The sequence below is a fragment of the Manis javanica genome, chromosome 17 (assembly GCF_040802235.1).
Source record: "Manis javanica isolate MJ-LG chromosome 17, MJ_LKY, whole genome shotgun sequence".
NCBI lineage: Eukaryota > Metazoa > Chordata > Mammalia > Pholidota > Manidae > Manis > Manis javanica.
The window spans coordinates 61323118-61349136 of record NC_133172.1 but is presented as its reverse complement, the minus strand read 5'-3'; the positions used below and the strand labels follow the sequence as shown (position 1 = coordinate 61349136).

The window sequence follows — 26019 nt, the reverse complement described above, 5'->3', positions numbered from 1 at the left end:
GCAGCACATACCCCAGGGTGGGGAGGATGCCATGGGGTAATGTAGGCAGAGGCTTCGGCAGGAAGGGCTCTGAGATTTGTCAGGATTATTCTGACATGGGAGCGGAATCCCTGAGGGCTCAGCTGGCAGAATGGGATGTCTCCCTCCCTGCTTCAGGGCTGCCGAGATGGCAGTAAGGCCAGCAGGGTACAGCAAGGAATGCAGAGCCAGGCCCACCTGAAGGGGCTCTCAGCAGCCAGAGTCTACACTGCCTGCATGCAAATCCGATGCAAACACACATGACCACTGCCCTGTCCCCGCTCCCTCGAAGCCTGCAGCTGCTTGGGGGAGGTTCTGCTCAACCAGACAGCATCAGAGGACGTAAGACCAGCCCTGACTGGCGCCTGGGTGCTGGCCACCCCTTCTCTCCCCCAGGCATCTGGCTGGGAAGCCTTGGGGACCAAGTTCTTTTCTTGATCAGCAATGGCTATTACAATGTTCAGAGAGGGCCTCAACATCACAGAGCTTTTCTCCACCTTTTAGGACTCATGGCAGACCTGTGACCTTGCCTAGAGGTGCTTCAGCTAATCTACCTTCCCACCACCTTGTCCAATCCAACCACCAGACACATCCCACTGCCCCTCATCAGTGGTCAGAATTGGGTCAGGGAGGCAATTGCCCAGATGCTGCCTGCTTCCTTTCCTCCTGCCCTTCACCCACTCCCCCCACCAGCCCCCACCCACCCATCCATCATCCATCTGTCCATCCATCTATCCACCCACCGACCCATCCTCAGGCGCTGGGGACCTTTCTCTCTCCTTAGGCCCAGTGTCGGGCACAGGACCCAGGCAGCCTGCACGGAGAGCCTGTGTGCCCTGGACCGGAGAAGCCATCTAGAGAGACCACAGTTGTAGACAGGGATTGGCAACATCCCACGATGCTCCCTGTGGCCCTCAGGTGGTTCCAGAGTGCCCCACACGCCACCATCAAGAACTCGGGGCACAAGAAGACCCAGTGTGTGACACTGTGTGGACCTGGTAGGCCCCAGACCCTTGTGTGTCCCAGTTTCCCCACACGGACACCCTATCACTGCAGGGCTGCTTTGAGGAGCATTTGGCTCACGTAGGTGTGCCCCGCCCAGAGCCTCACCATCCAAATCTTGCCCTCAAGAGCTTCCTCCCTCCCTCCATCCCTCGTGCACTTCCGGCTTGACACGGAGGCCTGTGATGGGCCGGCTCACCCGGGCATGACTGCCACAGGCTCTAGTTGGTCCTGGTGGAGGCCAAGCGTGCTGCCCATCATGGGGGGATCCTCAACTCACCCACCGCTGGGCCTGCTCTCTGGGCTCCAGCAGTCAGGGCAGGGGGTGAGGCGTGCCCTGCCTGGCGCTGGGCTGGAGAGATGAAGGTAGAGGAGAGGCCAGCTGATCCTGCTCTTGGGTGCCCGTTTCTGGATGCACAGATGGGCAGGAATGACTGTGGTGGGAGCCGTGGTCCCTCCCAGAGGCCACCTGGCCAAAGCCGGCAGCCGGGGCTGCCCACAGCGCTTCCAGGAATGTTGCTCTGGCCCACCTCTCCCCCTATAACACCCTTTGGGGTGAAGTTTGTTAATGAGAGTCCCAGGTGAAGGTTTGGAGGGAGCCTCCCAGGAGCGCTGCACAGGGCCGGGAGCTATCGCAGCACCTGGTGATGGAGCCGGCCTTTCCTGAGCACCGAACCCCATGGCGCTCCCGTCCAAGGCTCACCGTGAATGAGCACAGCCAGTGTCCTCTGAGACATGCCCGGAGAATGGACGAGCGCCCCCAGGAGGTCACACAGCCGGGACAGGAGCCCGCGCTGAGGACCCGCCACACCGCTGCTGAAAGTAACGACAGAGCTGCCTCCCGAGCGCGCAGGACGCCCAGCGCTGCCAGAAGCACATCGCACGAAGAACTCGATCTTCACAAAACCTTATGAGTCGCCACCCCATTTCACAGAGGTAAACTGAGGTAAGAATGGGCACAGGAAGTAAGACGGTGGGGCCGGGGTTTGAACTGGGCAGCACAGGGCTTCTGTCCCACTTTAGATCCAGCTTCCCTGCTGGGCTTCGGGCAGGAGGGCTGTCAGGTGGGGCTCGGGCATCTGCTGCAGCGTCAGGGCCTCTGCTCTGCGGGCTGCTCTGCTGACTGAACGGGGCAGGGGGGCTCAGGAAGGGTCCCACCCGCAGTTACTGTGTTTAGGTAGGGTGGGAGGAGGGGGCAGTCTTGGAGCACGCTCCCATCAACCCTGACCCCCCAGAGAGAGGACTTGACCAAAGGGGCAGCTGTCACATGGCCCCTGGGAGCCCCAGACAGGTTGGCACGGCAACGCCTGCTTGGGCATGGGGGGTAGGAAGAACCAGCCTCTCAGGGCATGAACCCTGGAAATGTGCCGCGGCCCTCTCACACCCTCCCCAAGTTCAGGGCCCTGGCAGGCCCTGTCTGGGGCTGAGCTGGGGCTGGAGCCATCCTGGCCCAGGGGTCACCAGCGGTCATTCTTAATGGCTTCACTCCCCTGTCCGGCTCTGTCTCCGCAGGGAGTGATCTATGACCCCATTACCGCAGATACCGCTGAAGGGCTCCAGGATGGATCACCGGCCGCCTAGAGAGAGCAGGGAGTCGAAAACCCACGCAGGTGAAAAATGAACTTCATCAGACTCCCTGGGTCTCATTACCATCCATCAGCAGCCTGGCCAACTAGGGGCGGGGGGCGGGGGCGGCACCTGCAGTCTCCCCCCTCCGCTGCCAGGGCTCCGCCTAAGCCACTGGTCTCAGCTTTGCCTCCTGCCTTACCCCTCCTGGACCTGGCAGGAGCCGACTACCAGGGGTGGGGGCGGGCAGCAAGGCCTCCCGCTGGCCCTGACCCTGTGCGGCTGTTAGTCTCCAGCCAGGCGTCTGGGCGGTGGACTCTGCCACTGGGGGCCAGGCCATGAGACACACAGTCAATGTGCCTGCCCCCCTGCTCCCCACCTCCTGCCCCAGGCAAGCAGCTGCTGGTTGACAGCACCCCCTCAAATACCTGCTGAAGGTGCCCTGCACTGCTACGCCCAGTGTGAGACAAAGGGCCCTCCTTGGCAAGAACTGGCTTGTGTCCCACCTGGCGGAGCAGCCCTGGGCCCTGGGAAGGTGACAGCCAGTGAGACCTTGAGGAGGGGAATCAGCTCTGGCGGCACCTGGCCACACAGGGGCTCCACACTCACCTGGCCGCAGAGGCGGCTCTCCTACCCTTTCCTACCCTGGCCGCCCGCCAAGGAGCCCCCAGGCGTGGAGAAAGAACACTTGGGCAGGCCTGTTCTGAGCCGCCTCCTGGGTCACCCTTTGTGGGCCCAGTTCCGAGTCGCCGCATTCCTCCATCCACGCTTATGTCCCCACAGGAGGGCCTGGGCTTAATTAGCCGGGGCCCATTAAGGCCCCCAAAGATGGAGGCTCTCGGGCATCCAGATACCCTCCATGTGCCTGGGCGTGAGCTCCTGCCCTTCTGTGGGCTGAGCCGCCTGCTGCACGGGTCCCAGCCTGTACTCAAAGCAACAGCCAGACCCAGAGGCTGGGGGTAAAGGTAAACAACATCTCTCCTTGTGATAGTACTCCAGACAGCTTGTCCAGTCCCTACTCTGCGCAGGCCCCCAGCTGAGCAACCAGCAGGAGCTGGTAAGGATGGGAGATGGGCACTGTTGTGGTTCTTTTCTATAGGTGAGGAAAAGAAAGTCCAGAGAGGTTGAGACAGTGGTCTGAGGTCACACAGCAAGTAAACAGCAGAGTTGGGAGGGAAGCCAGCACCCCTGTCTCTGTCCCTACATTACAGGGCCAGGGAGAGGTTGTCCACGCTGAGTCCAGCCCTTGCAGGCTCCTACCTGCCCCCGCCACGTCCTCGTGGGGGTGTCTCAGCCAGTGGGCAGCCCATTCCTCCTTCTCTCCGAGGGGCTCGGGGGCCCAGATCAGGGGGTCTGGGCTGGGCAGTCCCCACTGGCACCTTGCTTCCAATCTGAGCCTGTCCCCCTCCATGGAGAGAGTGACACTGCTTCTTTGCAGGGTGTGGGTTCTAGGGAGGGTTCTACCTGCTTTAACAAAGGAGGGCCCGTGGTGCTGGGTCTCCCCCGAGACTCCGAGGGAGAGCCAGCCAGGATCTGAACCGAGGCTGGGCTGGCCGCCAAGCCCTGCGGGGAATGGCCGAGGACTGGTGACAGTGGCCTCTGGGCCAGCGACATGACCCAGGGGCCTGGAGACCAGGCTCCACTCTGACCCCAGGCTCTGCAGGTGAGAGGCATGCAGGGTCCTCCCACCCCAACTGGCTGGCTTCTGGTCCTTGGGGGGATGTCCTTTTAATGACAGATACCTCAGCCCCCTCCTGCTGTCTCCTCCTGGCCTCTGCTCCTTCCCCAGCAGGCAGATGCCCACCAGGCAATTAGAAGGAAGCATGAATAGTCAATTGTGGGCAGCTTCTGAGGAAACTTCCAGTCACCCAGGCCAGCCTCTCGGAGGAGTGTGTGTCAGAGAGAGGCCCTGTGAGAGGGTGTGCGTGTATGTATGTGAGCGTGTGTGTGCTTGAGTGTGAGAGGGGCAGGCGTGTGCCTATGAGGATGCACGTATATGAGTCTGCGTGCCCATGTACTGAGGGCCGTGTGTGCCCGCAGGGGCGCCGTGTGCTGCCGGGCCCTCCAGGCGAGCGCCCCCGGCTGGCTGGCGGTGGAGTCCCCTGCTGCCCCCGGTGCCCTTGCTCGAGGACTTCTGCTCTCGGGGGGAGCTCTCTCACCCGCGGTGCTTCTGCACATGCGGACAAGACAACCCCCGAGCCCGGCTCTGTCCTTTCTGCTCACCCGGTGTCCCATGGGGGGCTCCCTGGCCTGGCTGCCAGCTGAGGGCGCACAGGGTCACTGTGTGTCCCCTCAAACACAAGTCTGTGGTGTGGACTTCATGGTTGATTAGCCTCCTGGGGGTGTCATCCCTGTCCCCCAGGCTCTGGGACTACTAAGGGGCTCACCTCCATCCCACTTGAGACCAGGGCTTGTGGGTAAAGGAAGGGCCCGGAGTGCCCAGATAGGGCTGAACTCGCAGTGAGCAGGGAGGGAGCAATAGGCAGGGGAGATAAGCCAGGGGGCCGCCTGTGGGCTTGCAGGCTCTGAGGCGCGTGTGCTCCGAGATAGGCACTCAGGGGCGGCCCCACACGGGCCCAGGACCGTGGAATCAATGAGCAGGGGACCAGCTCCCCGACCGCAGGAGGGGCATTGGCAGAAAGCAGGGGCTCTGTGGCCTTACTGCTGCCATCTGCTCCCGGGCTTTGGGGGACGCTGTTGGGGGCCCCAGGTAGGCACGCACACAGCCTGGCCTCTGGTCATCAAGGTGTCCCCAGGCTGCTGTCGGGCCGAGGGACCCACATCGAGAGGTGCCCACCTCCAGCTTGTTCTGGGATGACATTTCTCTCTGTGCACAGACACCCTGGCCTCAGGTGGACCCAGCAGCCTTTTGAGGGGTGATTAACACAAGTGAGCACTCTGGGCCGTGAACCTGAGAGGAGGTCACCGACCCGAGGGCCAGATGGAGTTGCCAGCCTCAGTTCTGCTTTGGTGAGAGCCACCATGTTAAATCCTGGCTGTCTTTGACTGCCAGGCCTCAATTTCCTCATCTGTAAAAGGGGGCTAACAGTAACTACCTTTTAGGGATGTCACAAATACTAAACTGGCACCTAGTAAGACCTCTACACACGTTTATTAAATAAAATGAAATTAATGATATGACCTAGCAGATTCTACTCGTAGGTATATACCCAAAAGTATTGAAAACAGGTGTTTGAACATGACATGAACATTCATAACAGCATTATTTACTATAGCCAAAAGCTAGAGCCAGCAGAATGAATACATAAAATGTGGTCTACCAGGATCATGAAATATTATTCAGTCATGAAGAGGAACGAAGCACTGACCTACACTACAACATGAATGAATTTTGAAAACATCATGCTGGGTAAGAGGCCAGCCCCAAAGGACCACACAGTCTACACTGTGTAGATTCGTTTATATGTGACGTCCAGGAGAGATCGATCCACAGAGACAGAAAGCAGGTTAGTGCTGGTTAAGGGGCTGGGGGGAGGGGCAGAATGGGGCTGACAGCTAGCAAGGATGGGGGTTCCTCCTGGGGTGATGAAATGTCTGTGCCCCGGATAGAGGCGATGCTGCATAGCATCGCAAACACTATGAAATGCCGCTGAAATCATATACTTCAAAATTCTTTCTGTTAAGTGAGTTTTATCTCAACACAAAAAGTTTAAATTAACATGCACTGCAAAGACTATACCAGACAACCAGCGGGTTCCCACACACACCTGGAAATTCACAGGTCCCCAAATAAAATGCAGAGAACGGGGAGCAGTCCCACCCACCTGGGCAGGTGGCGCTTACCGGCTGGGGGAGGAGTGCAGGGCTGGTTTTTGGGCTGGATGATGGATGACGCAGACCCCAACCCCTGGTGAGTATTAATTAGATCTAATTAGATCTGGGGCCCACACCAGACGGAGCCAATTTGTTAACTGTGTTTATGTCAGGATTTCAAATCGCTATAGTACAACCAAGAGCATAGACCAAAAATCCAAGATGCAGCACTCAGCTAATCATGGTGGGGGACCATGGTGGGGGAATGGGAGGTGCCCCCAGGATGGAGTGGCCAGGAGGTGGGAGCAACCTGGGCCTTAGGGAGGTGGTCTCTCCCTTCCCCCTGTCCCCACCTTCATCTTGCTTGTGACTTTGACCAGGGCTCCCTAAGCTTCAGTTCCCTGATCCACAGAACAGCGGGTTTGATCCAGGGGCACAGGGAGGAGATGGGGGGAGGTTCAGCATCCTCACAATCACATAGGTCCTGGGACACCACATTATCTCTCTCTGTCTCCAAGATCTCAACCACCTTCCTTTGCATCTTGAAATCCTTTGAGTTACAGCTATATCTCTCCTCCTCTGGGAAGTCCTCTGAGGCTGCCTCAGGTGCCCCTAACCCTTTGGGGGTGCCCAGCTGGTCATTAAGATCCCTGAGGACAAGGCCCCTACCTCTGACCTCCTACTGTTATTCAGGACTACAGTGTCTAAGTCAAAACTTTCTGGCCAGTTCTGCAGTACTTATAATCCATCAGAATGTTCTGGAAAGGACAATGCTTTGACTTCCTAAGGCTAAACACCTAATGTCCTATCTTTGGGTTTGGAAAATAAGCCCTTTTGCCTACCATGCTTGGCAGGGTTGGGACACCCAGTAGGCACAGACCAGGCAGGAGAGCCAATAAGCCAGCCCCCGTCTTGATGGCCTTTTTCCCTGGACCCTGCTGAGGTCTGATCTCCAGGAGCAGAGACAGGAGGATGACCACAGAGACCTGCTTCCCTCACCTCCTGAGCCGCGGCCAGAGCTCTGGCCAGGCTGCAGGGTCGGCAGCAGAGGATGCACACGCCCAGGGAGAGGGGCTCTGGGACCAGCACCTGAGCCGCACCTGCAGGATACGGGCAGGAAATAGCCCACAGGAAAGGCTGCTGGTCCAGTTCGGGTGAGATCTGGGCTAAGCCGCGAGAACCAGCAGGCCTGGCACACTGAGCAGCAGCCCCCCGTGGGGTGGGGAATGGAGCCAAGGCCTGGAAGTACCTACTGTGTGCCAAGAACACCCATCAAGTCTCTGCAGGCGCAGGGTGGGACAGCAATCACTCACTCAGTAAGAGGAAGTGTACGGAGAAGCTGGTGATGTTCTTATTTCGCCGATCCATCCATTTGCTCATTTGGCAAATCTGCACTGAGGGCCTGTGAGGTGCTGGGCACCGTTCTAGGCGCTGGGCGCCTTTGAGGGACAAGAATGGAAATTCTTGTTCTCTTGGGGCTTCCCAGCCAGTGGGGACCGTAGGTGATCGATCAGGGAAATCAATAAAACACAGTAGGAGGTGGTGACACCTGCCCAGGACCGTGTGAGGGAAGGATGGGGGGGTTACGTGGGGCCGACAGGGAGGCGGAGGATGGCGTGTCACCTACAGGCCCGAGGGAAGTGAGGGAGCGCCTGTGGCCCTCGGGGAGTGGCCAGCTGCAGGGCCAGGGCCTGGGGGGCATGCCTGGCTCCCTGTATGGCCTGGAGGGCTGGGTGGCCTGTCCAGGTTTCCCCAGCCAGTCAGTGCCACCGTGGGGATCCACACCCAGATATTTAACTTCTCAAGTCCACTCTCTGGCTGTAGGCGCCAGCTGGAAGGGTCCGATTCTGCCCTCCCCACCACCGCTTCCGCAAAACGTTCCCTCCGAGGGGAGGGGAAGGAACAGCAGTAGTGGGGAGGTGATGGTAGCCAGATGGCGTGGGACCACAGGGATGAAGGGGACAGGTGGCTGTTTTCCATCCCCCAAGGGGCCTGCTTGGCACACGCAGAGACCCAGGGCATGTATGAGTTCTCCCAGGCCTCAGTCTCCTGGTCTCTCAGATGGGTTGATAACTGCACCTGCCTCTCTGGAGCCATGGGGAGGTGTCAGGGAGGGAGTCCATACCAGGCACAGAGAGCAGGGACCCCCCCGTGCATCGGTAACACAAGCTGCCCTTCCGAGGGGGAGAGATAGGGTCTCCCTGGCCCTTAGGGGGATGTCAGGGGCGCTGAGTGGCCTGAAGTGGGCTTCCTGGCTTCGACCGTCCTGTGCACAGCCACTGTCCAGGTTGCAGGTGGGGTTCCCCTGGCTGCTCCCTGGGAGGCCAGCCCAAAGACGGCCCAAGTGGACAGCACCAAGTCCCAGCCCAGGGAGTGCCACAGAGTCTGAGAAGACAGTCTGGAAGCTTGGCCCATCCTGGGGTGCCTAGAGCCCACCAAGGAGGAGGGGGCCATGTCAGGGCCAGGTGGACATGCCTGCAGCCCCGCTGAGCTCCCTCCCTGGCCTCCTCGCCCGAGCCTGTGGGCTGCTGTTCCCAGGGAAAACCACTTGACCACATGTTCCCAAACCCACTGGGATGCAGATGACCGGGCTGATAAGCCCCCTTCCTGGGGATAGGACTGTCTGCAGACAGCCCGAGATAAGGCCGAGCAGCCACCCAGAGGCTGTGGTTTCCTCCGTGCCGGCAGAGCAGTTTCAACACACTCTGCCCCAGGGAGGCGGAGGCGGGCATGGACAAGTGGGCAGAGGGGCCCGTGCCTCTCAGCGCTCAGAGAGGGAGAGAGGGCTCCCCCTGCAACCCTGCAGGTATACATGCATCTAGGCTCAGCTGAGCCAAGCCTGCCGCCAGCCACCCCTGGTGTACAAGGGACGTGAGCCCCAGCTTCCCACCTGCCGGGACCTCCAAGGTCAGAGGAAGGAGCAAAGATGGCAGTTTCCCCCCAGGGCATGTGGAATGAGAGGGAGCAACTGGCACTTGCCACTCTCTGTCCCTGCTCCAGCAGCCTGCTGTCACCTCCTTCAACTCCATGGCTGTATGTCTGCTACATCCACTTTCCAGATGAAGGAACTAAGCCACACAGACGTTAGAGAACTCGCCCAAGGTCACACAGATGGAGAGGTTTCAACTGGTGCCCCTCTCCCCAGGTTCTGTCTGGCCAGCAGGCCACACGGGAGCCCCCTCGGCAAGGAAGGCCGGGAGACCAGGCAGGGACCAGGGTGGGGGCGGTGAGCATGGCTCCTGTGAGGTTCTGACCCTACACGGGTGCTCAGAGATGCATGGGCATCCTCCGGGGGAGGGACATGGCTTCCTGCAGCACCTCCCCCTCCACCACGTGCAGCCCACCGTGTGTGCCCCACAACCATTCACACGTCACCCCCACCAACACTCCAGGCCTACAGTCAAAGGTGACCGGAATTCAGAACCAGAGATCGAATGTGGTTGGTGGCTGCATCTGATGGGAGGGAGGCCCTGGGCCGCTGCCCACTGTACACCTCTAACCGAACAGCCCCCGGAGGTTGTGCAGCACATGGCCTACACCACAGCAGGCCAGTCCAGAAACCCAGAAGACTGACGGCTCCAGTGGCAGTGGCGTGTGGGGGCATGCATATCCCCCTATCATTGTGCACTCCCCCGCAGCAGCCCCCTCGCCCAGCAGGACGCGCCCTCTCACTTCCTGAGCCACGGGGGCACCTGCGGCTCAGCTGGGCCTGGTGCTGAGGGCTGAAGGCGCAGACGTCCGCCACCCTCCCTTGCCTCTGGGCTCACCCCCAGCTCCTGGCTCCTGCGGCGACAGCCCGCCTCCCACGGCTCGGAGAACAGAGCCAGGCTGTGTTCACTTGTCCCACCGGGACCACACGGTGGGGGGGAGACAGGCGGGTAGGGGAGCAGAGCTGCCACCCCACACCACCAGGCCCCAGGCTCTTTCTATGCCCAAAGCGGCCATTAGGGAGACTGAAGGTGGCCAGCCCAGCCCACCCAGCCACCGAACTCACCCAGACCCTCCCCTGGGGCAAGGGCAGTCCTCAAGGATGGGGGGCCGGGGCTGCCGGCCAAAGGGCAGGCCCACAGCAGCAGGCGCCCTAATAACGGCCCAGGGGACACGGGCTGGCCCTCTGACCCAGGAAGCCCTCCCGCGCTGGGGAAGTGGGAGATCGCTGGTCATCCCCATTTTACAAGTGGGGAAACTGAGGCTCAGAGGATGCACAGATCTGCCCGTGTGGGCTGGTTCCTGCGACTGGATTGTCAGCCATCTTGCTGCGCTCTGCCCTGGGGCTGGGGGAGAGAAGCCGCAGAGGGGGTGCGTGGGCTCTGCAGTAGGGGAGGGGCTGCAGCAACGCCTGGGGACCCCGAGGACTCAGGGGGGCCCAGGGAGCTGCGAGGGAGGCTGACACAGAGTGTGGACGCTGGTTCCTGGCAGGAATTCCCGCTTTGGAATTGCTGGGCTGGTCCTAAGCCCTGAGTAAGCCCAGGGCAGGTCTCCCACTTCTCCAAGACTCCATTTCCTTATCTATGAACTAAGGCTAATGACTTGAAGGCTGGCATGCAGTAGGTGCTTCATAAATGCTCATTCCCTTCCTGTACCTCACTGGCTAAGGGGAGCGGGGAGGCCAGGAGGCTGGGGGCGGGGAAGGGTGCAGGAAGCTGCTCCCAGGATGGCCCTTCCAGCACTTTCTGAGCGTTACTCTGCTCTGGATGATGGGGCTGGTCCCACCTTGGTGGGCTGCCCCCACCTCAGGCCCGGTGAAGGTCACACGGGGTCCTCACTGGCCCATCTTGAGATGCCTGCATTTCTCCCCCCCTGGAAGAGGTGGGCTGAGGGTGGTCCGAGGGGTGACTTGGGGTCTCCAGTGCTCCCAGGCAAGAACAGCAGCGAAACTGGGGACAGTGACGGTCGGGGTGCTGACAGCTCTCTGAGTTGAGGGCCTCACACGCAGACCTGCTCCATCCTCGGCACTCCGGCCAGTGATGCTTATGTTCAGAAGTGGCCCAGAGAGGTGTGGTGGCTCATTCAGGGCACATAGCTCTACGTGGTAGTGCTGGGATTCGAACCCAGGTCAGCCAGGTCCAGACCTCACTTCATAGCACAGCTGGGTGCAAGGGGTGCCTGGCTGGTCTCTCAGCCCCCATAAGGGAGGGTGTGGTGCCACTATCACCAAGGTGATGGGGAGGAGAGATTGCCCCACAGAGGGCAGGGGCCCCCTAGCCTCGGGGCAGCAGAGGGTGGGCCAGGAGGACGTCCCAAAAGCTGGCCTCAGGGGCCTTCTCCCCACAGTGCCCCCTGAACTAGCAGGGCAGACGTGTGTCACGTCCGTACCCCTCATATCCTCATGTTACTCATGTTATCTGCTAATCCCCTCAGCCCAGAGCCACAGGGGCCACCTCGCCTGCTGGGCCTGCTGTACGTGCACACCTACCTACACGCACACTGCATGGTCCCAGAGACACTCATGCACACAAACTCTGCACCCCACGTGCACACGGATGCACATAGACACATGTACTCATGTGTGTGCACACACATGCACACACACGCACACACAGCCCCCAGAGCGAGGGCATAGGGAGCAGCTGGCCTGCAAACCCACTTGACCTGTGTTCCCTGCCCTGCCGGGAGGTGGGGAAAGGACCTAGGGCTCCTGAAGGAGATGTAGAGAGAGTCTGGCCCTGCTGTGCCAGTGGAGCCCCCGGGAGGCCATGGGGACAGAAGCAGTCACCCCTGCCTGGGCAGCCTGCTGCCAGTGGGCTAGGTTCCAGGCCTGCCTGGGAGGAGAGGAGACCCCAATTCACTCATTCTTTGCTTGGTCAAGCGTCCACCCACCCACCCATCCACCCACCCATCCACCCATTCTAGAAAGGTCTCCTGAGCACCTGCTGTGTGCAGACCCTCTGGTAGACAGTGGCCAGCACCTGGGGGACCCTGCCTGACACCGGCTTGGTGTGGGAAGCTAGATGGCTGGACGCTTACCAGTGACAGCGACACTACCACGGGCTGCCTGCTAGGCGCACTGCCCTGTCCAGTCCTCATGGTGGCCCTGTGGGAACTGCTGCCAGCACTCCCACCTTATGGTGGGGTCCTAGGGCTGTACTAGAGAGCGGTGGGGGGGAGACTGCCTTCTAATCTTTCCCTTCCCTTCTTTCCTCTCCTTCCATTTCTGTCTGTTTTATTTGGCAAGAAGAGAAATCATGAGAGAAGGCAATCCCAAATGGCCAACGGCTGAATCGTACCTGGGCAGCCGTGTGCCCTGGTTTGCCAGCACTCCTTTGGGTCTCACCTAACACCACCACGTAATTAACAATAGTGCCTCCTATGCCCTCAAACGTGCCCTGGTTTAGACCCAGTTGAAGCTACATAAGCTTTCTTCCCACTCAGGAGCTGAGGACAAGTTGTAATGCTTGAGAGAGAGAAAAAGAGAGATTCCAAATGAGCAATCACTGAGGGCTTCCTGGAAGAGGCAGGGCTGAGCTGTGACTGGAGGAACCCTGCCCCGAACCACCCACTCCCGTCGTTCACGCCCCCGCCCCAGGCCAGTGCTCAGCTTTACTCCTCTGCCGACACTCTGGTCTGAGGAATCCCAGAAAGTGCAGACACTGGGTACTGGCCATTTGGTAAATGAGCCTGAGGTGGCCTGGGTGGGTTTGCCACCAGTCATGCAGGCAAGCTGGTGGGGCCAACCTGGCTTGCCCTCCTAGCACCCAGGAGGTGTGCTCCTGGGCACCCAGCACCCGGCCATTCCCGGGCTGCCCCCACACACCTGTGGACAGGGTGTCCCTACCTCCCATTGCCACAGAGCCTGTTACCTGGCACCTTTCTGCCTGGACAGGACACAGGCTGTCCTTGGCCTCGCAGGGGATCTGCGGCCTGCAAAGCCACAGCCTTCTGTCCTGCCAGCCAAAGCCCTGCAGTGATTCTAGAGAACCTTCTGGAATTCTCCAAATCTAGGAAACAGTTCCCTGAGCGGGGTTGGGCTTCCTGTAATTGAGGACACATCCTATCCCACCTGCCGGTGCAGGATGCAGGCTCTGTACCGATCCTGCATCCCTGTTCTGCCACCCAGCTGACTGGCCGGTGGCCCCTGGCAGTCACCTGACCCCTCCACACCTGTCTTCTCACCACCAGGAACCTAGTGGAAGAACAGTGTCTACCGCACAGAGTGTTGTGAGGATTCTGTGAGCTGGTGCCCACTGCGTGTGGCAAACAGCCTTGGTATACAGTAGGTGCTTGCTAAACACCAGCTGTTCTGGTCCTTCTTACTGCATAGATGAGACGCACGCTGGAGGAGGGACTTGGAACCTAGGATGCAGAGGAAGACCATCCCATCTGACCTCTGCCCCTCCACAACCTCTCCAACCAGTTTGGCGGCCCCACTTGTACATTATCAGGGACTGGGGACTCGCTCCTCAAAGCTGGCCTTCGGACACGCAGGGGAGGTGCGCCCCTTGTCAGTTGTTCCATCTTAATCAGATTACATCGCAGCCAGGGAGTGGACAGTCAAGACCAGAGTCCATGCCTCCACCCCCACTCAGGGTCCTGCCTGCCCCCCGGGAAGCTGGCTGGTGGGAGGCAGGGGCAGGTGGAGAAGCCCTTGCGGCTGGCTGGCATGGAATGGGGCTCCAGCATCGCCCATGGCACACACGCCTGCTCCCCTCCCGGGCTCTCCTCGGAGGCTGAGCCCCAGCATGGTGTACTTGGTCTTCTCCACCTGCTCCTGAACACCCGGGTCTGCCTGGCTCCTGTCCCAGCCCCTCCTGCCCCTTTCCTCCCACTTCCGGAAGCAGGAGGTGGCTTGGGAGACAGGTCATCTGGGCTCTAGACGCTGCTCTGTCCCGTGTGGCTGGGGCAGTAGACTTCAGAGACCTCTGCGGGCCGCCTGGCTCCCAGGGACCTACCTCTGCTCTTCGCCTCTGGCTGCTAGGAGGGCAGCAGGCTCACCCATGCTCACCCAAAGGTGCCCAGCCCCAGGCCCAATGCCAGCCTGTGCCCCATAATGGCGCAGAGGGAAGAGGGAGCTGCTCACAGCAGGGGCATTGGGGACATGCCCAGGGACGGTCCCCTGGGAAGCAGCATTTGCTGCCATGCCTCAGAGCTCTGCTGTGCCACCAACGCCCGCCCTTGGGGCCCTGGGCTCTGACGGGGGCCATCACATCAATCCCTGGGGACATTACTTGGACAAGGGTTCCTGAGCTGTGTTCATGCTCCACACATGCACCAAGGTGCCCCTGCAGTGAGAACATGCAGCACTCAGCGAGTCACAGCTCAGCCCTCTACCCCCTGCATCCCTGTCCTCTGTCCCTGTAAGTCTGGGCACCACCCCAGGACACATGTCCCCCTGCCCCCGCCCCCTGGCCCTGCGGGGGGCCAGCCTGGGGGACTCACCCGGCAAGAGCACTTTCCACCTGGGGCTCTTCTGGCCCATGAGAACCAACTGCCCCAGCCCCTGGGCCCCCGGCCTGGCCCGGCTGCCTTGAAGCAGCTCTCCGGCCTGGGGAGCGGTGGGCCGGGTGGGGGCAGGGAGGCGGAGGAGCAGCGCAGCCCCTCGGGCTGCAGTTCAGTTCAGGGGCAGACTCCTGAGAGGTGGGTCAGGAGAGGCGCGCAAGGGAGAGCTGCCCAGGGAGCCACAGCACAACCGCGGGGCAGCAGGCCCTCCTCCTGCCCTCCCAGCTTCCACCCCGCCCTGGCACCCTCCAGGGGAGCCGTGGACACAGCCGGCGGGCTGGAGAGTGGCGGGAGCAGGGAGCCGAGGGGGCTTTTCCTGCAAACCCCCACGGGACCTGTGGGCCCCAGGTATTTGCTGCACTCGGGAGAATACTGTGCCCTGGGTATTAAGAGGACTCCAGGTCCCAAAGTGGGTCACATTGCCAAGGTCACCCTCATTCATTCATATCGTTCTATTCTGACCACCCACTGCATGCCAGGCACCCGCCTGGGCCTGAGCTGAACTGCCCTCCAGCCAGGGCACTCACAGGGCGGCATTCCCAGGTCGGGACCGCCAAGGGTAAACGTCGGAGGCTGAGGCCAGGGGCAGCTCAGCTCAGACAGAAGGCGGGGGCACAGGCTTCCCGCCCAGGCTGAGGGAGCTCAGGCCCTGGCAGGGCCCTGTGAGAGGGGCTGGAGCTGGGGGCCAGGCCCTGCTGGGAGGAGGGACCTGCTGAGGGAGCAGAGGGTGGGCGGGTGAGGGGGTCATGGCTCTGCGAATTCCAGGGCGCCCCTAGAGAAGCTCCCCTGGGAGATGGACGTCTCCTGAGGGGACAGAAGAGGGGAAGTGGGGGGTTGCAGGGAGCCCACTGCCATCAGGGTTTTAGCTCTCGGGGTCGCTGGCCCTGAAGGGTGTCCTCTCTGCCTTATAGGGGTCCAGACGCCCAGTTCAAGACCTGCCTCCTCCCTGGAGCCCTCCTGGCTGCACTGGGCTTTCTCTGTCATTCTGGTCCTTGTTAGAGCCCATCTTGGCAAACATAAGGACAGACAGGCTGGGGTGGGGACCACAGCTCAGCTGCCCTATGGCACAGGCCAGGCCCCCAGCGGCTGCCCCTGGGGACAGTGGTGGGAGGCTAGGGGAGGGAGCACAGCCTTGTCCGGGTCTCTGGGGTGAATCCCCTCGCCCATACCCAGGGTAGGCAGCAAGGCCGGGGGACTGAGGTGGGGGGCCGCCCAAAGGCTCCAGCCACATTTCCGGTGCTTCACTGCGCCACCTCCTGGGCAAATGCCAACCTGCACCTTCAACCTCCTGATAGGTGAGAATCCAGCCCTTCCCAGGAAACCTCCCAGCCTGGTGGCCTGAGGACCTCCTGGAGAACCCCATCTCCTTCTAAAGGCGGCGGTGAGGGGCCGAGGTCATCTTCACACCGACAGGCCTGTGGGAAAGGTTCTACTGTCCTCCATGCTCCAGGCACAAACCGGCCAGGCGGCCAGAGTGTGCCTGTGGGGCTGACACGGCTGGCTTAGGGCCACCCTGGCAGCGTGGCCAGGATGCCTGAGGGGCCAGTCCCGGCCAAGCGCCCATAGTGGTGCCTGGAGCAGTCAGCACTCAGGGGGTTCCTGTCCCCAGGTCCCTGAGTGAGGCCCCCACCACCTCACCAGCCTGCCCGTGTCAGGGGTGGGCAGGGACCCCAGCCCCACAGGCTGCACTCAGCCGGCTCTGCCCAGCCAGAACGCCTGGTGTGGCAGGTCCAATCACAGCCCCCAAATAATGGCCATGTTCTAATCCCGGGAACCTGTGAATGTGCCCCCCCATAAGCAAAAGGGACTTGCAGGTGTGATTAAGTTATGGCCCGGATGGGGGACGACCCTGGATTATCCTGGTGGGTCCAATGCAATCTCAAGGGTCCTTAACAGAGGGAGGCAAGGTATGCAGTAGCAGACGAGAGGGCAGGAGTAAGGAGCTGGGGTGCCAGGGCCACAAGCCAAGGAGTGTGAGCATTGCTAGAAAGAAAAGAAAGGAAACAGAGAGCACCCCCACCCCAGGGAACCTGCTGACACCTCCACTTCTGACCTCTAGCTGTGAGGCAATGAATTTGTGTTGCTTCAAGCTGCCCAGGTCGTGGTGACTTGCTCCAGCAGCCACATTCCTCGTGCAAGTAGGAGGACAGCTGCTGCCAGACTCACAGCCCCTGCACACAGCTGTGCCTTCTCTGTGTGTGTGAGCCAGGGAGCTTGCAGCCCCACCCAGGCTCATCCATGTCCAAGGTGGAGAAAGGACCAACCACTTGAGGTGACTTTGATGTGTCCTTGACCCCAACATGATCCCACTGTGAAACCACAGGGAAAAGCAGGTGCCTGTGGTGGCTAGAATTTTGTATTTTAGAGCAGGGCCCTGAAAGGGCAGACAGGTTCTGAAATGGAGTAAGGACCTGCTTGGAATTATCACCCATTGGCCCAGGAAGCTTGGGAAGATGCGCCCTCTGCTTACAAGAATCTCATTTCTTCTTTACCTTCCCCCACCTCCACACCATCCCAACCCCCAGCACCAGCTGACTTGAAAACTTGTATTCACTCAACAAATATCTATTGTGCACCTATTATGTGCACTGTGCCAGGCACTGGAGGGATGAAGAGGACAGTAAGATATGGTCCCTGCCTTCATGGAGTGGGAAAGCACGCTGAACAGAGGCTGCCTCAGGACCTTTGCACGTGCTCTTCCCTTGGCTGGAACTCTGCCCAATGCCCCCTTCTCAGCAAGGCCTTCTGAAGTCACAACCCTCATCTCTCTGTGCCCCCTACCCTTTTTTTCTGCATGGCAATTATCAGCACTTGGTACCAAACATTTTGCCTAACACTGTCTTTGGCACATAGTAGGTGCTCAACAAATATTTGTGAACAAATGTGCATGCTCATGAATGGCAGTGTAGAGTGGGGCTGACGTGTGAACAGGTAATCATGGGGAAGACACAGCAAAGCCCAATTTTCAAATGGTTTCTGCTGTGAATGAGAAGGTCATGGGTGAAAGTTGGTGTGGGCACACTGAGAGTCTGACAGATGATGCTCTGCAAGCCAGTTAAACCCATATGGTGTCAGACTGTGATGCCTGGGGTCCTCCAAGCACCAACATACCGGCTTGAACCCGGTCAGGGGGAAAGCAGGGCAGTGGGTGGGTGGAGGTCACGGCCAGGATGGTGGATGGGTGACCAATGCAAAGGAACACGTGCCCAGCTCCAGTTCCCAGAGGGCCCCAACACTGACCCCAGGACACCCCACCCTGAGCCTCCAGAGCAGTCATTTCTGTAGCTCAGCTGACCTCTTCTTTTCCACCCAAAATCCTGATTTATAAATTTATTTGGAAAGAACTTAGTGCTCATGGTGAAGACCCACCTCAAAGAGGTTCTGGTAGGTATAAAGGGCTGCTTTTCTTTGTGCCGATATGAATTGTGTTTAAGTCCATGTTCAGTTTATCATTGTATTAAATTGTGCAAGTTAAATTCTCTTCTTTTTGTATTTCCTAAAAACTTAAGTTAGCCAGCCAGCCTGACTGAAATAGAGTCCCGCACCAGCCAAGGGAGCCGCCAGACAGCCACCGGAGCTGGGTGGGCCGGCGGGGCTGTCCACAGGCAGGAGGCCCTCCAGGCCCAGCAGGCAGGCTCCCCGCTCCGTATCCCAGGAGCCTCCTGGGCAGAGCTGGACCTGCGCATACAGGGCCTCTTAAGGCTGCCCAGGCTTCTGAGCCTCCTGCCCTGACTTGTAAGCTCGGCTCCCTGTTGTTACAAGAAGTTGCCAGAAGATAAACACCACAGCTAGTTGGAGGGAAAACGGACTTTGGATCGCAACTCAGAGGGAGACATGCCAGAGAGGAGGAGGGAGACGGGAGCAGGGAGGCACTCATTCTGCAGGAAGGGCTTCCCATCACCCGCGGAGGGGCTCTTACAGGGCTGGAGGGGTGGCAGCCAAACCCGGCCCCGTGCCCTCCGAGCAGCTGCCGCTTGGCAGTGGGGCTGTCCCCTGAGCGCCTTCCGTCACAGCAATCAGTCAGCACCAGCGCCCGCTCCAGGAGGCGCTGCAGAGGACTGTGGGGCCCCAGCCAAGGACCCAAGTACAGGCCAAGGACTCCCGCTGACCCTGGCTGGTGGGGAGCCCATTTGCCCAACAAAGAGACAAAAGCCTTTGTGGGGCCAGGGCTTCCTGGTGTGACCATCCTGCTCCCTCTGCCCAGCTGGGGCAGCTCCTGTGTTCCTGCATGCCGGGCACTGTGCTGAGCGCTGGGCATGGATGATGTGGGATCCTCACACCAGCTGGGGAAACCAAGGCACAGAGAGGCTGGATGCCAATGGTGGGGAGAAGAAGGGGAAGGATTCGCACCCAGAGTGCGGGTCCTGTCTGAACACCAAAAGATGCCGCGTCCTAACACTCAGACACTCATTTAAGCACATGATTAGAAAGGAAGAGAACAAAAAAAATGAAGTAGCCCCAGGATAGATGTCAGCAGCTGTGAACAGTCAATTTCCAGGCAAGTCATACTGCTCCCTCCTGGGGACCCTGCTGCAAAGCTCAGCCTGGGGTCTGAGGGTCTCAGCGCCCAGGAATCTGTCTGATTGTCTGCTGGCTTCCTTCTTTCAGGTTTTCAGCCTGACTCCTGATAGGCACCTGTGTGCACAGCTTCCAGGTTTTCAGCCTGACTCCAGCTGTGCACCCAGAGACCACCCCCAGCAAGGGTGGTCCACCCCATCATGGCAAGTGAGGACGGAGGAGCCCCAGGAACATGTGACTCAATCCTGGCCTGGTTTTCTGTGACCTCCCCACAACCCTATCAGTGGGGTTTGTGGCTTCCACTATCTCTATTAATAAGGATATTCACCACTTTAGAAGCTGTTCCACAGGTCAGAAAGGATGTCCAGGGCCCATGGCACAATTATGTAGCCACCACTCAGCTTTGCAACAGGCAGAGGGTGCATTCAGAGGTCACAGGAGAAGGGCGGCCCTGGAGTTGTGCAGTGTGCCACCTGCACCACCGTGCACAGCAGTCCTGGGCGCCTCCGTGCTCCTCCGTGTCACTGACACCACGCTACCAGGAAGATCTCATTTCCCCACACCTACTCAGCTGCTGGAACAGCCAGGCTTTGGGAAGGTTCTGAACCTTGCAAAGTCCTCACAGCTGCGAAGTGGCCGCACTGACACTTGGAAACAGCCTGGGTCTCAGACTCCAAGCCACACCCTTGCTTATCACCAGATGGTGCTGCTTCTCCCCTAAGGAGGCGGTGAAGGCACAAAGGTAGTCATTCAGCAATGCCTATTCTGCTCAGCTGGTGATGGACGAGGAGGGTCCTTCCCCCAGATTGGATACTGCGTGGGATGGCACACAAGCAATGGATCTTCCTTTGATGAAAGGCTTCACAATGTTGGGAAGGGCTGTGCCTGGGGGCTTGCCACCCTACGAGGGAAGGCTGCACATTTTAGCTGTGCCCTTCTCCCAGCAGCTGGAGTCTTCTGGTCAGCCCAAGGGGTCCCCAGTTCCCCTGCATGCCCAGGGCTGTCCTTCCTGCTGCCAGCAAGTGACCACACCCCAGCCAGCACTCTGACCGCCGTGCGCAAGATCCACACAAACTCGGCCTGGAGAGACCCAGGCAGATGGTCACGTGTGTCCTGGGGCGCTGGGCCCAGCCACCCAGCCTGGTACAGGGGCTCCTGCTGGGACAGCTTCCCTCCCTGGCACATGCTGTGTCCCCATGCATGAGGTGTTTGCAGGGAACTGGGGGTCAGAAGCGGACTGCAGTGCGCAGTTACCCCCAAAACAACAGACACTTCCTCTGACCTGCCCACAGTCACAGCGCCCTTCTGGAAAAGGCCCCTGTGCCAGCCAGCACCAGGTGAAGGTCCCTCCGCCAGGGTAGAGAGAGAGTGGAGAGACAGGAAGGGGTTCAGAGCTTGGGAGAGAGCACATGTGTGTATGTGGCAGGGGGCAGTCATGGGTGTACATGGATGTGTGTCCTGTATGTGTGTGTGAGACAGTCTTAGTGTCTGTGTATGCACGTGCATCTGTGTGTGTGTATGTGTGTGGGGTGTGGGCATAAATGGATATGAATCCTATATGTGTGTGTAAGACAGTCCTGGTGCCTGTGTATGTATGCACGTGCATCTGTGTGTGCACCCCTGTGTGGGGTGTGTTTGCCAGGTCTGTGTCCCTGTGCCCACGTGTGTCCATGTGTCTAGCCGTGCTCCCCCTGTGCTCTCCCCACCATCCAGCTGCTGGTACACAGCTGGACTGGGGGGCTGTGCTGCCTGCCTGCCCGATGAGAGGTGGCAGGTGTGTAATAAGCCATTAGTCACTGTCACATTTCTGAGCAGCAGCAGCCGCCTCTCCGGAGGAGTCTGATGGCGGCTTGGTGCTCCTGGAGGGTCTCCGGCTGTGAAGCTGCCCCCTCCCCTCCGGGCGGGGCTGCAGCCTGAAGACAGCAGCTGGCAGCCGTGGGCCTCGCGGCAGGGAGCTGGGCGGTGTGCGCCAGCCTGCGGCGGTGGCGGGAGGTAGGTAGGGGCCCCATTGGGCAAGGCTTTGTAGGACATGACCCAGAGTGGGGGGGAGCTGGGTGCAGCAGGCGGGTCAGAGCTGTGCTGGAACTCCATGCTGCCTGGAGGAGGCGTCAGCAACAATGCAGATGCCTGCCAGCACTTATGAGCAGCAGGGTGCCAGGACCCACAGCATATGCCCTTCATGTCCGGGTTAACTTAATTCTCATACCCGCCCTGTGAGCGAGGCACTCCCATTAGCCTTTATTCCCATTTCTTAGCTGAGGAAACTGGGACCTGGGGTGGGAGAAGACACCTGTCCAGGGCTCTGAGGGTGCTGGGGGGCTGGGGAAAATGGCTCCCCAAAAAGTACCCTGCCCACCACCCACATGTCCACTTGGCTGCCTGACCCCCCTCTCCCCACCTGCCAGGGTCTGGAAGCCCCTCCTGGGGCAGGATGGCCCATAAGCTCCAAGCCAGCCAGATGCACCCCCAGCTGGAGGCCCAGCCACTTCTCTCACCCCCAAGAAGTGGGTACTGGGGCTGTCCCGGAGCATGGCCCAGATGGGAGGCTGGGGCCTGAGGGAGGAGTGGGTCGCCTCCCCCAGCCCCACCGTCCACGCCCAGGCCCACCAGCCTGGGCCCCGGCCTGGCTTGCTGACAGGCAGTGCCACCAGCCGGCTGCGTCCTCAGGGGCAGCGCAGGGACCGGGGGCAGAGCACACACAGGGACCCACTCTGAGGGGTCTTGCTGACAGAAACATGGCCTCAGGGCTGCCCTGGCACCCTCCCTGGGTTAGAACACGGGAGCCACTGCGCACTCAGCAAGCGCCCTGGCTGAGGCTCATCCAACACGTGCCCTGACTCGGCGCATTCACAACCCAACACTGACAGGGTGGCACACGCACGGGGTCCAGCGCATGTTGACACGGCACACGCAAGTGAGGCAGGCGCAGCGACCCCACAGGCGGGCCTCGCGACACTGAGTGAGGAAGCAGGGCCCGGAGACAAAGCTCAGGCCGCTGGGAGAGTCCGACGGGAGGTGGTTCAGGTGAACACAGCCGGTGGGGAAAGCAGGGCAGGAGGGCGGTGCTCTGGGGGGCCGGATGCGGGACGTCAGGTGGGCGGGGTGTCTTGGTGCCAGGCAGTGAGGTCCCAGCTATCTGTTGTTATTTTTTTTAAATGACTGAGTGAATACAGGGGAGCACAGGGATAATTACATAGAAACAAAGGCCATCTGCAAATTAAGGATAAGAGGCTGTCAAGAATACCATGATTTGGCTCAATCCCCAAGAAGTGTGGGAAAAACCCCAAGCTCACGTAGGCGAGACTTGGCTTCCAGACCACCCGCTAGACTGCGGCGACCACGCAGTGCAGGGCTGTGCCTGACTCACGCTCAGAGCCCCTCTCCTGCGGGGGCAGTTCGCCCCTCTCTGGCGCCCAGACAGGAGTGGGCTGATGCCTACCTGTGCCCGTGAGGTCTGGTCCGGCCCCGTCCAGGCTGCTCTGCCGACACCGGGCTGGGCCCAGCTCCTGGGCTGTCCTGGGGCCTCCGGACAGGCTCCCTGCGGGGGTGCCCAGCCGGGGCTCTGACTCTCGGGCAGGAGGGTGGATGGCTGTCGATGCCTCAAGAGATGACGAGGTGACCTGGAAGGACAGGATGGGGGACATGGTGAGTCGTGGCCAATGGTCTGCCTTTGGGACCAGGTACTGGGCTAGGCTGGGTCTTGCAGGGGCAGGTGGGCACTGGGGTTCCACCCGAAGCCCCATTGCTACTGGGTCCCTCTGAGCTCTATAAGGAAGCTGGGAATGACTGCCCAGAGTTGTAATGGTGATCACTAACCCAGCTACTTTTCAGTTCAGACTTCTGGATGGTCACCCCATCCATCCTCTTTCTTTTACATTTTTTATTGTGGTAAATTACACATAACAGAATTTACCATCTTGACCTTTTTTAAGTGTGCACCTCATGGCATTAAGTCCATTCATGATGTGCAACTATCATCCTGATCTATTTCCAGAACCTTCTCATTATCCCAAATGGAATCTCCATACCCATTAAACACTAACTTTCCTCCAGCCCTGCACCCTTCCCCACCACAACCCACCCCCCTCTTCTACTTTCCATCTCTGTGACTTTGACAATCCTGGTTGCCCCATCCCCTTTCCACATTTGGGGAAACCGAGGCTCAAAGAGGGGCAGTAGGAGCCTGAGGTCACAGAGCTGCCAGACGCTGACACAGGGTCAGCTCAGGTCAGCAGGACTGCAGATCCTGGTCTCTCACCCCTGACCCCAGGGGCAAGGGCAGGAGGTGGGGGCCCTGCCATCAGGCGGGGTGGTGAGCTAAGCTCCTGCACGAGTTTCAGGGCCTGAAAAGCTGAGCTCCCTGGGGGCCAGTCCTGGGCACAGGCAACCCCGCTCCACCTCCCGATTATGGGCTCCAGGCCGGGCATGGTTGTCGGAAATTAACTTCATGTCGATGCTGTTTTTAGGGATTAGTGCTATAAACCTGCAAAGACGGATGGCTCCGAATTCCTTGGGCGATCGCAGGCTCCACCAGCCTCCATGGGAGAGAGGGGTACATTTACCGTTTGTTTCCGGGAACGCTTTAATTTATGAGATCCATATGGCGACACTGCCCAGACCACAGCCCTGCAAATCCCACAGGCGTGCTGGCGGCGGAGGCTGGAGCCAGGCGGCGGCACCTCGGCCCAGCATGCTTCATTCACTCAGGCCAGCGGGGGCCCATCAGCGCGGCGGGGACCCTGGGATCCCATGCGGAGCCCCCCACCCCGTACAGCTGCTCCTGCAACCTTGCCCTAATCATCTTGGGAAACTGCCGGGCACAGGGCAAAGGTTCACCATTAGTCACGAGATGACTCATCCAGATGGGCCCGCCTGTGGGGCGGTTCCTCAGCAGCCCAGGTAGTGTTCTTTAAAACCCCCTGGGGGCCGGCTGCAGGGAAGCAGAGGAGCGCAGTGCTGGGCACCGGCCTCTGCCCTGCCCAAGGGCTGGCAGAACCACAGTCAGGGAGGTTCCACCTACTTCTCCTGGATATGGGGGACTGGGGTCCTGTGGGGGGAAGGAGGCCTGGGGATGCCTCTTGGGGGTAAGGCTGGCTCCCAGAAAGTGGTGCTGTGGCCAGGAGGGCCACTTTACTGAGCACCTACTGTGTGCTGTATTCAATCCTCCCAGTAGCCCCATGGAGAGCAAGGAGACATAATGAGGCACAGCGGCCTATCTGAGCTCTGCCAGGAACTGGATGCATCAGGATGTGAACCCAAGCAGTTGAGTGAAGATGCAGCTATTAAAAGCCACCGGGGTGCAGATGACAAGCACTACAGGAGTCTGAGAAGGGGAGAACTCCCCAAGGGCTGAGAAAATCCAGGCAGGCTTCCTGGAGCAGGTGGAATTGGAACCAAGCCTTCAAAAGAAACAGGTTTTAAAAGGTGGTGGGGGGGAACAGAAGGGCAAGAGATTCAAACACACATCCCTGCAGGGGCAGGAGGGTAAATGGTAAACAAGGTCCTGGAAGGTGAGGAGGTAGGGGTATTGCAACAGCTCCACTCAGCACAGGGTGGGCGGGCGCAGGGAGGGGACTGAGCCTCACCGCAGTGCCAGATCTGATGATCTGATTTTTCAAGAGGAGGCTGGGAATCCAGTTTTTAAAAGCTGCACTCTCATGATTATTAAGTGTTGGCAAGTAATCTAAAACATGTTAAAACACTGTGTGAGCCCTCATGCATCGCTGGTAGGGTTGCAAAATGGTGCGGCTGCTCCAGAGCAGGCCTGGCAGTCCCTCAAAAGGTCAGAGTTATCACATGACCCAGCACTTCCACTCCCAGGTGGGTATCCAAGGGAGCCAAAAACGTGTGCACACAAACGTGCACGTGAATGTTCACAGCAACCCGATCATGCAGACGAATTCTGCCAATGACTCAAAGCACCTGGAGGTGGGTCCCTCCCCAGGTAAGCCTCCCAGTGGGCGAGCAGCTGGCTGACACTTTAGCCTGCACGCCTGCAGCCTGAGACCCTGAGCAGAGGACCCTGCTGAGCCAAGACAGTCAATGGGCTGCTGTAATCTGAAGTCTGTTAGCAGCGGTGATAACCAGTAAACCCCAGAAAGTTCTAGAACAGTGCTCGGCCCAGACAGAAAAGTTCCCTGGCACCGTCATGCCAGAATCACGGGGGAACAGGATGCCAGTCTCCCCTCTAGTCTAGCTCTTCCCACCACTTTGACTTCGCTGGAAGTAAAAAGATTTCACCCCGTTTCTCCGGCACTTGTCAGCAGCTGCCCAACTCCTGGGGGCTCAGTCAGTAGGTCAGTATTACTGGGTGGGCGAGCCTGCCCAGCACGCGTGGTGGGCCAGTGCGGCTTATCTCTTGCTGGCATCATCTTAGGTGGGGGCAAAGGTTCTCAGCCAGACCGTCCAACAGAGGCAAAGAGACGCCTTTCCTCATCCTTCAAAGCCAAATGTATGATAGCTCCTAATAAAAAGCAGGCCCTTCAAGCAACATATTCATTGCGCCTTTTCTCCACCTGAGCCGAGGGTTCCAAGCTCACGCCCCGTCTATTAAAGTACTATTAGGATGGGGCCTGGGACACACATTGCTCCCTGCCCCTGCGGCCCTGGAAATCGGCAGCATCTCAGAGCCGTCCCAGCACCCTGCAGACCTAGTCGGGTAAATGCTATTGTCCCCCATCCCTGGACTGGGACCACCACTATGTT

General features: G+C 59.6%; 1 protein-coding gene across 5 annotated transcripts in view; it reads right to left on the bottom strand.

Moving 5' to 3' along the window:
- The window catches only part of GSE1 (Gse1 coiled-coil protein), a 383892-nt gene that overhangs the window by 219368 nt on the left and 138505 nt on the right, over window positions 1-26019 (bottom strand). For 4 of the 5 annotated variants that reach the window (XM_073225429.1, XM_073225430.1, XM_073225428.1 and 1 more), the window contains exon 2: window positions 22754-22934. In XM_073225429.1, the coding sequence (XP_073081530.1) occupies window positions 22754-22934 (181 nt within the window). Of the gene's footprint in view, window positions 1-22753; window positions 22935-23876; window positions 24027-26019 lie in introns of those variants that run through there. The other variant, XM_073225436.1, reaches the window with a different exon arrangement.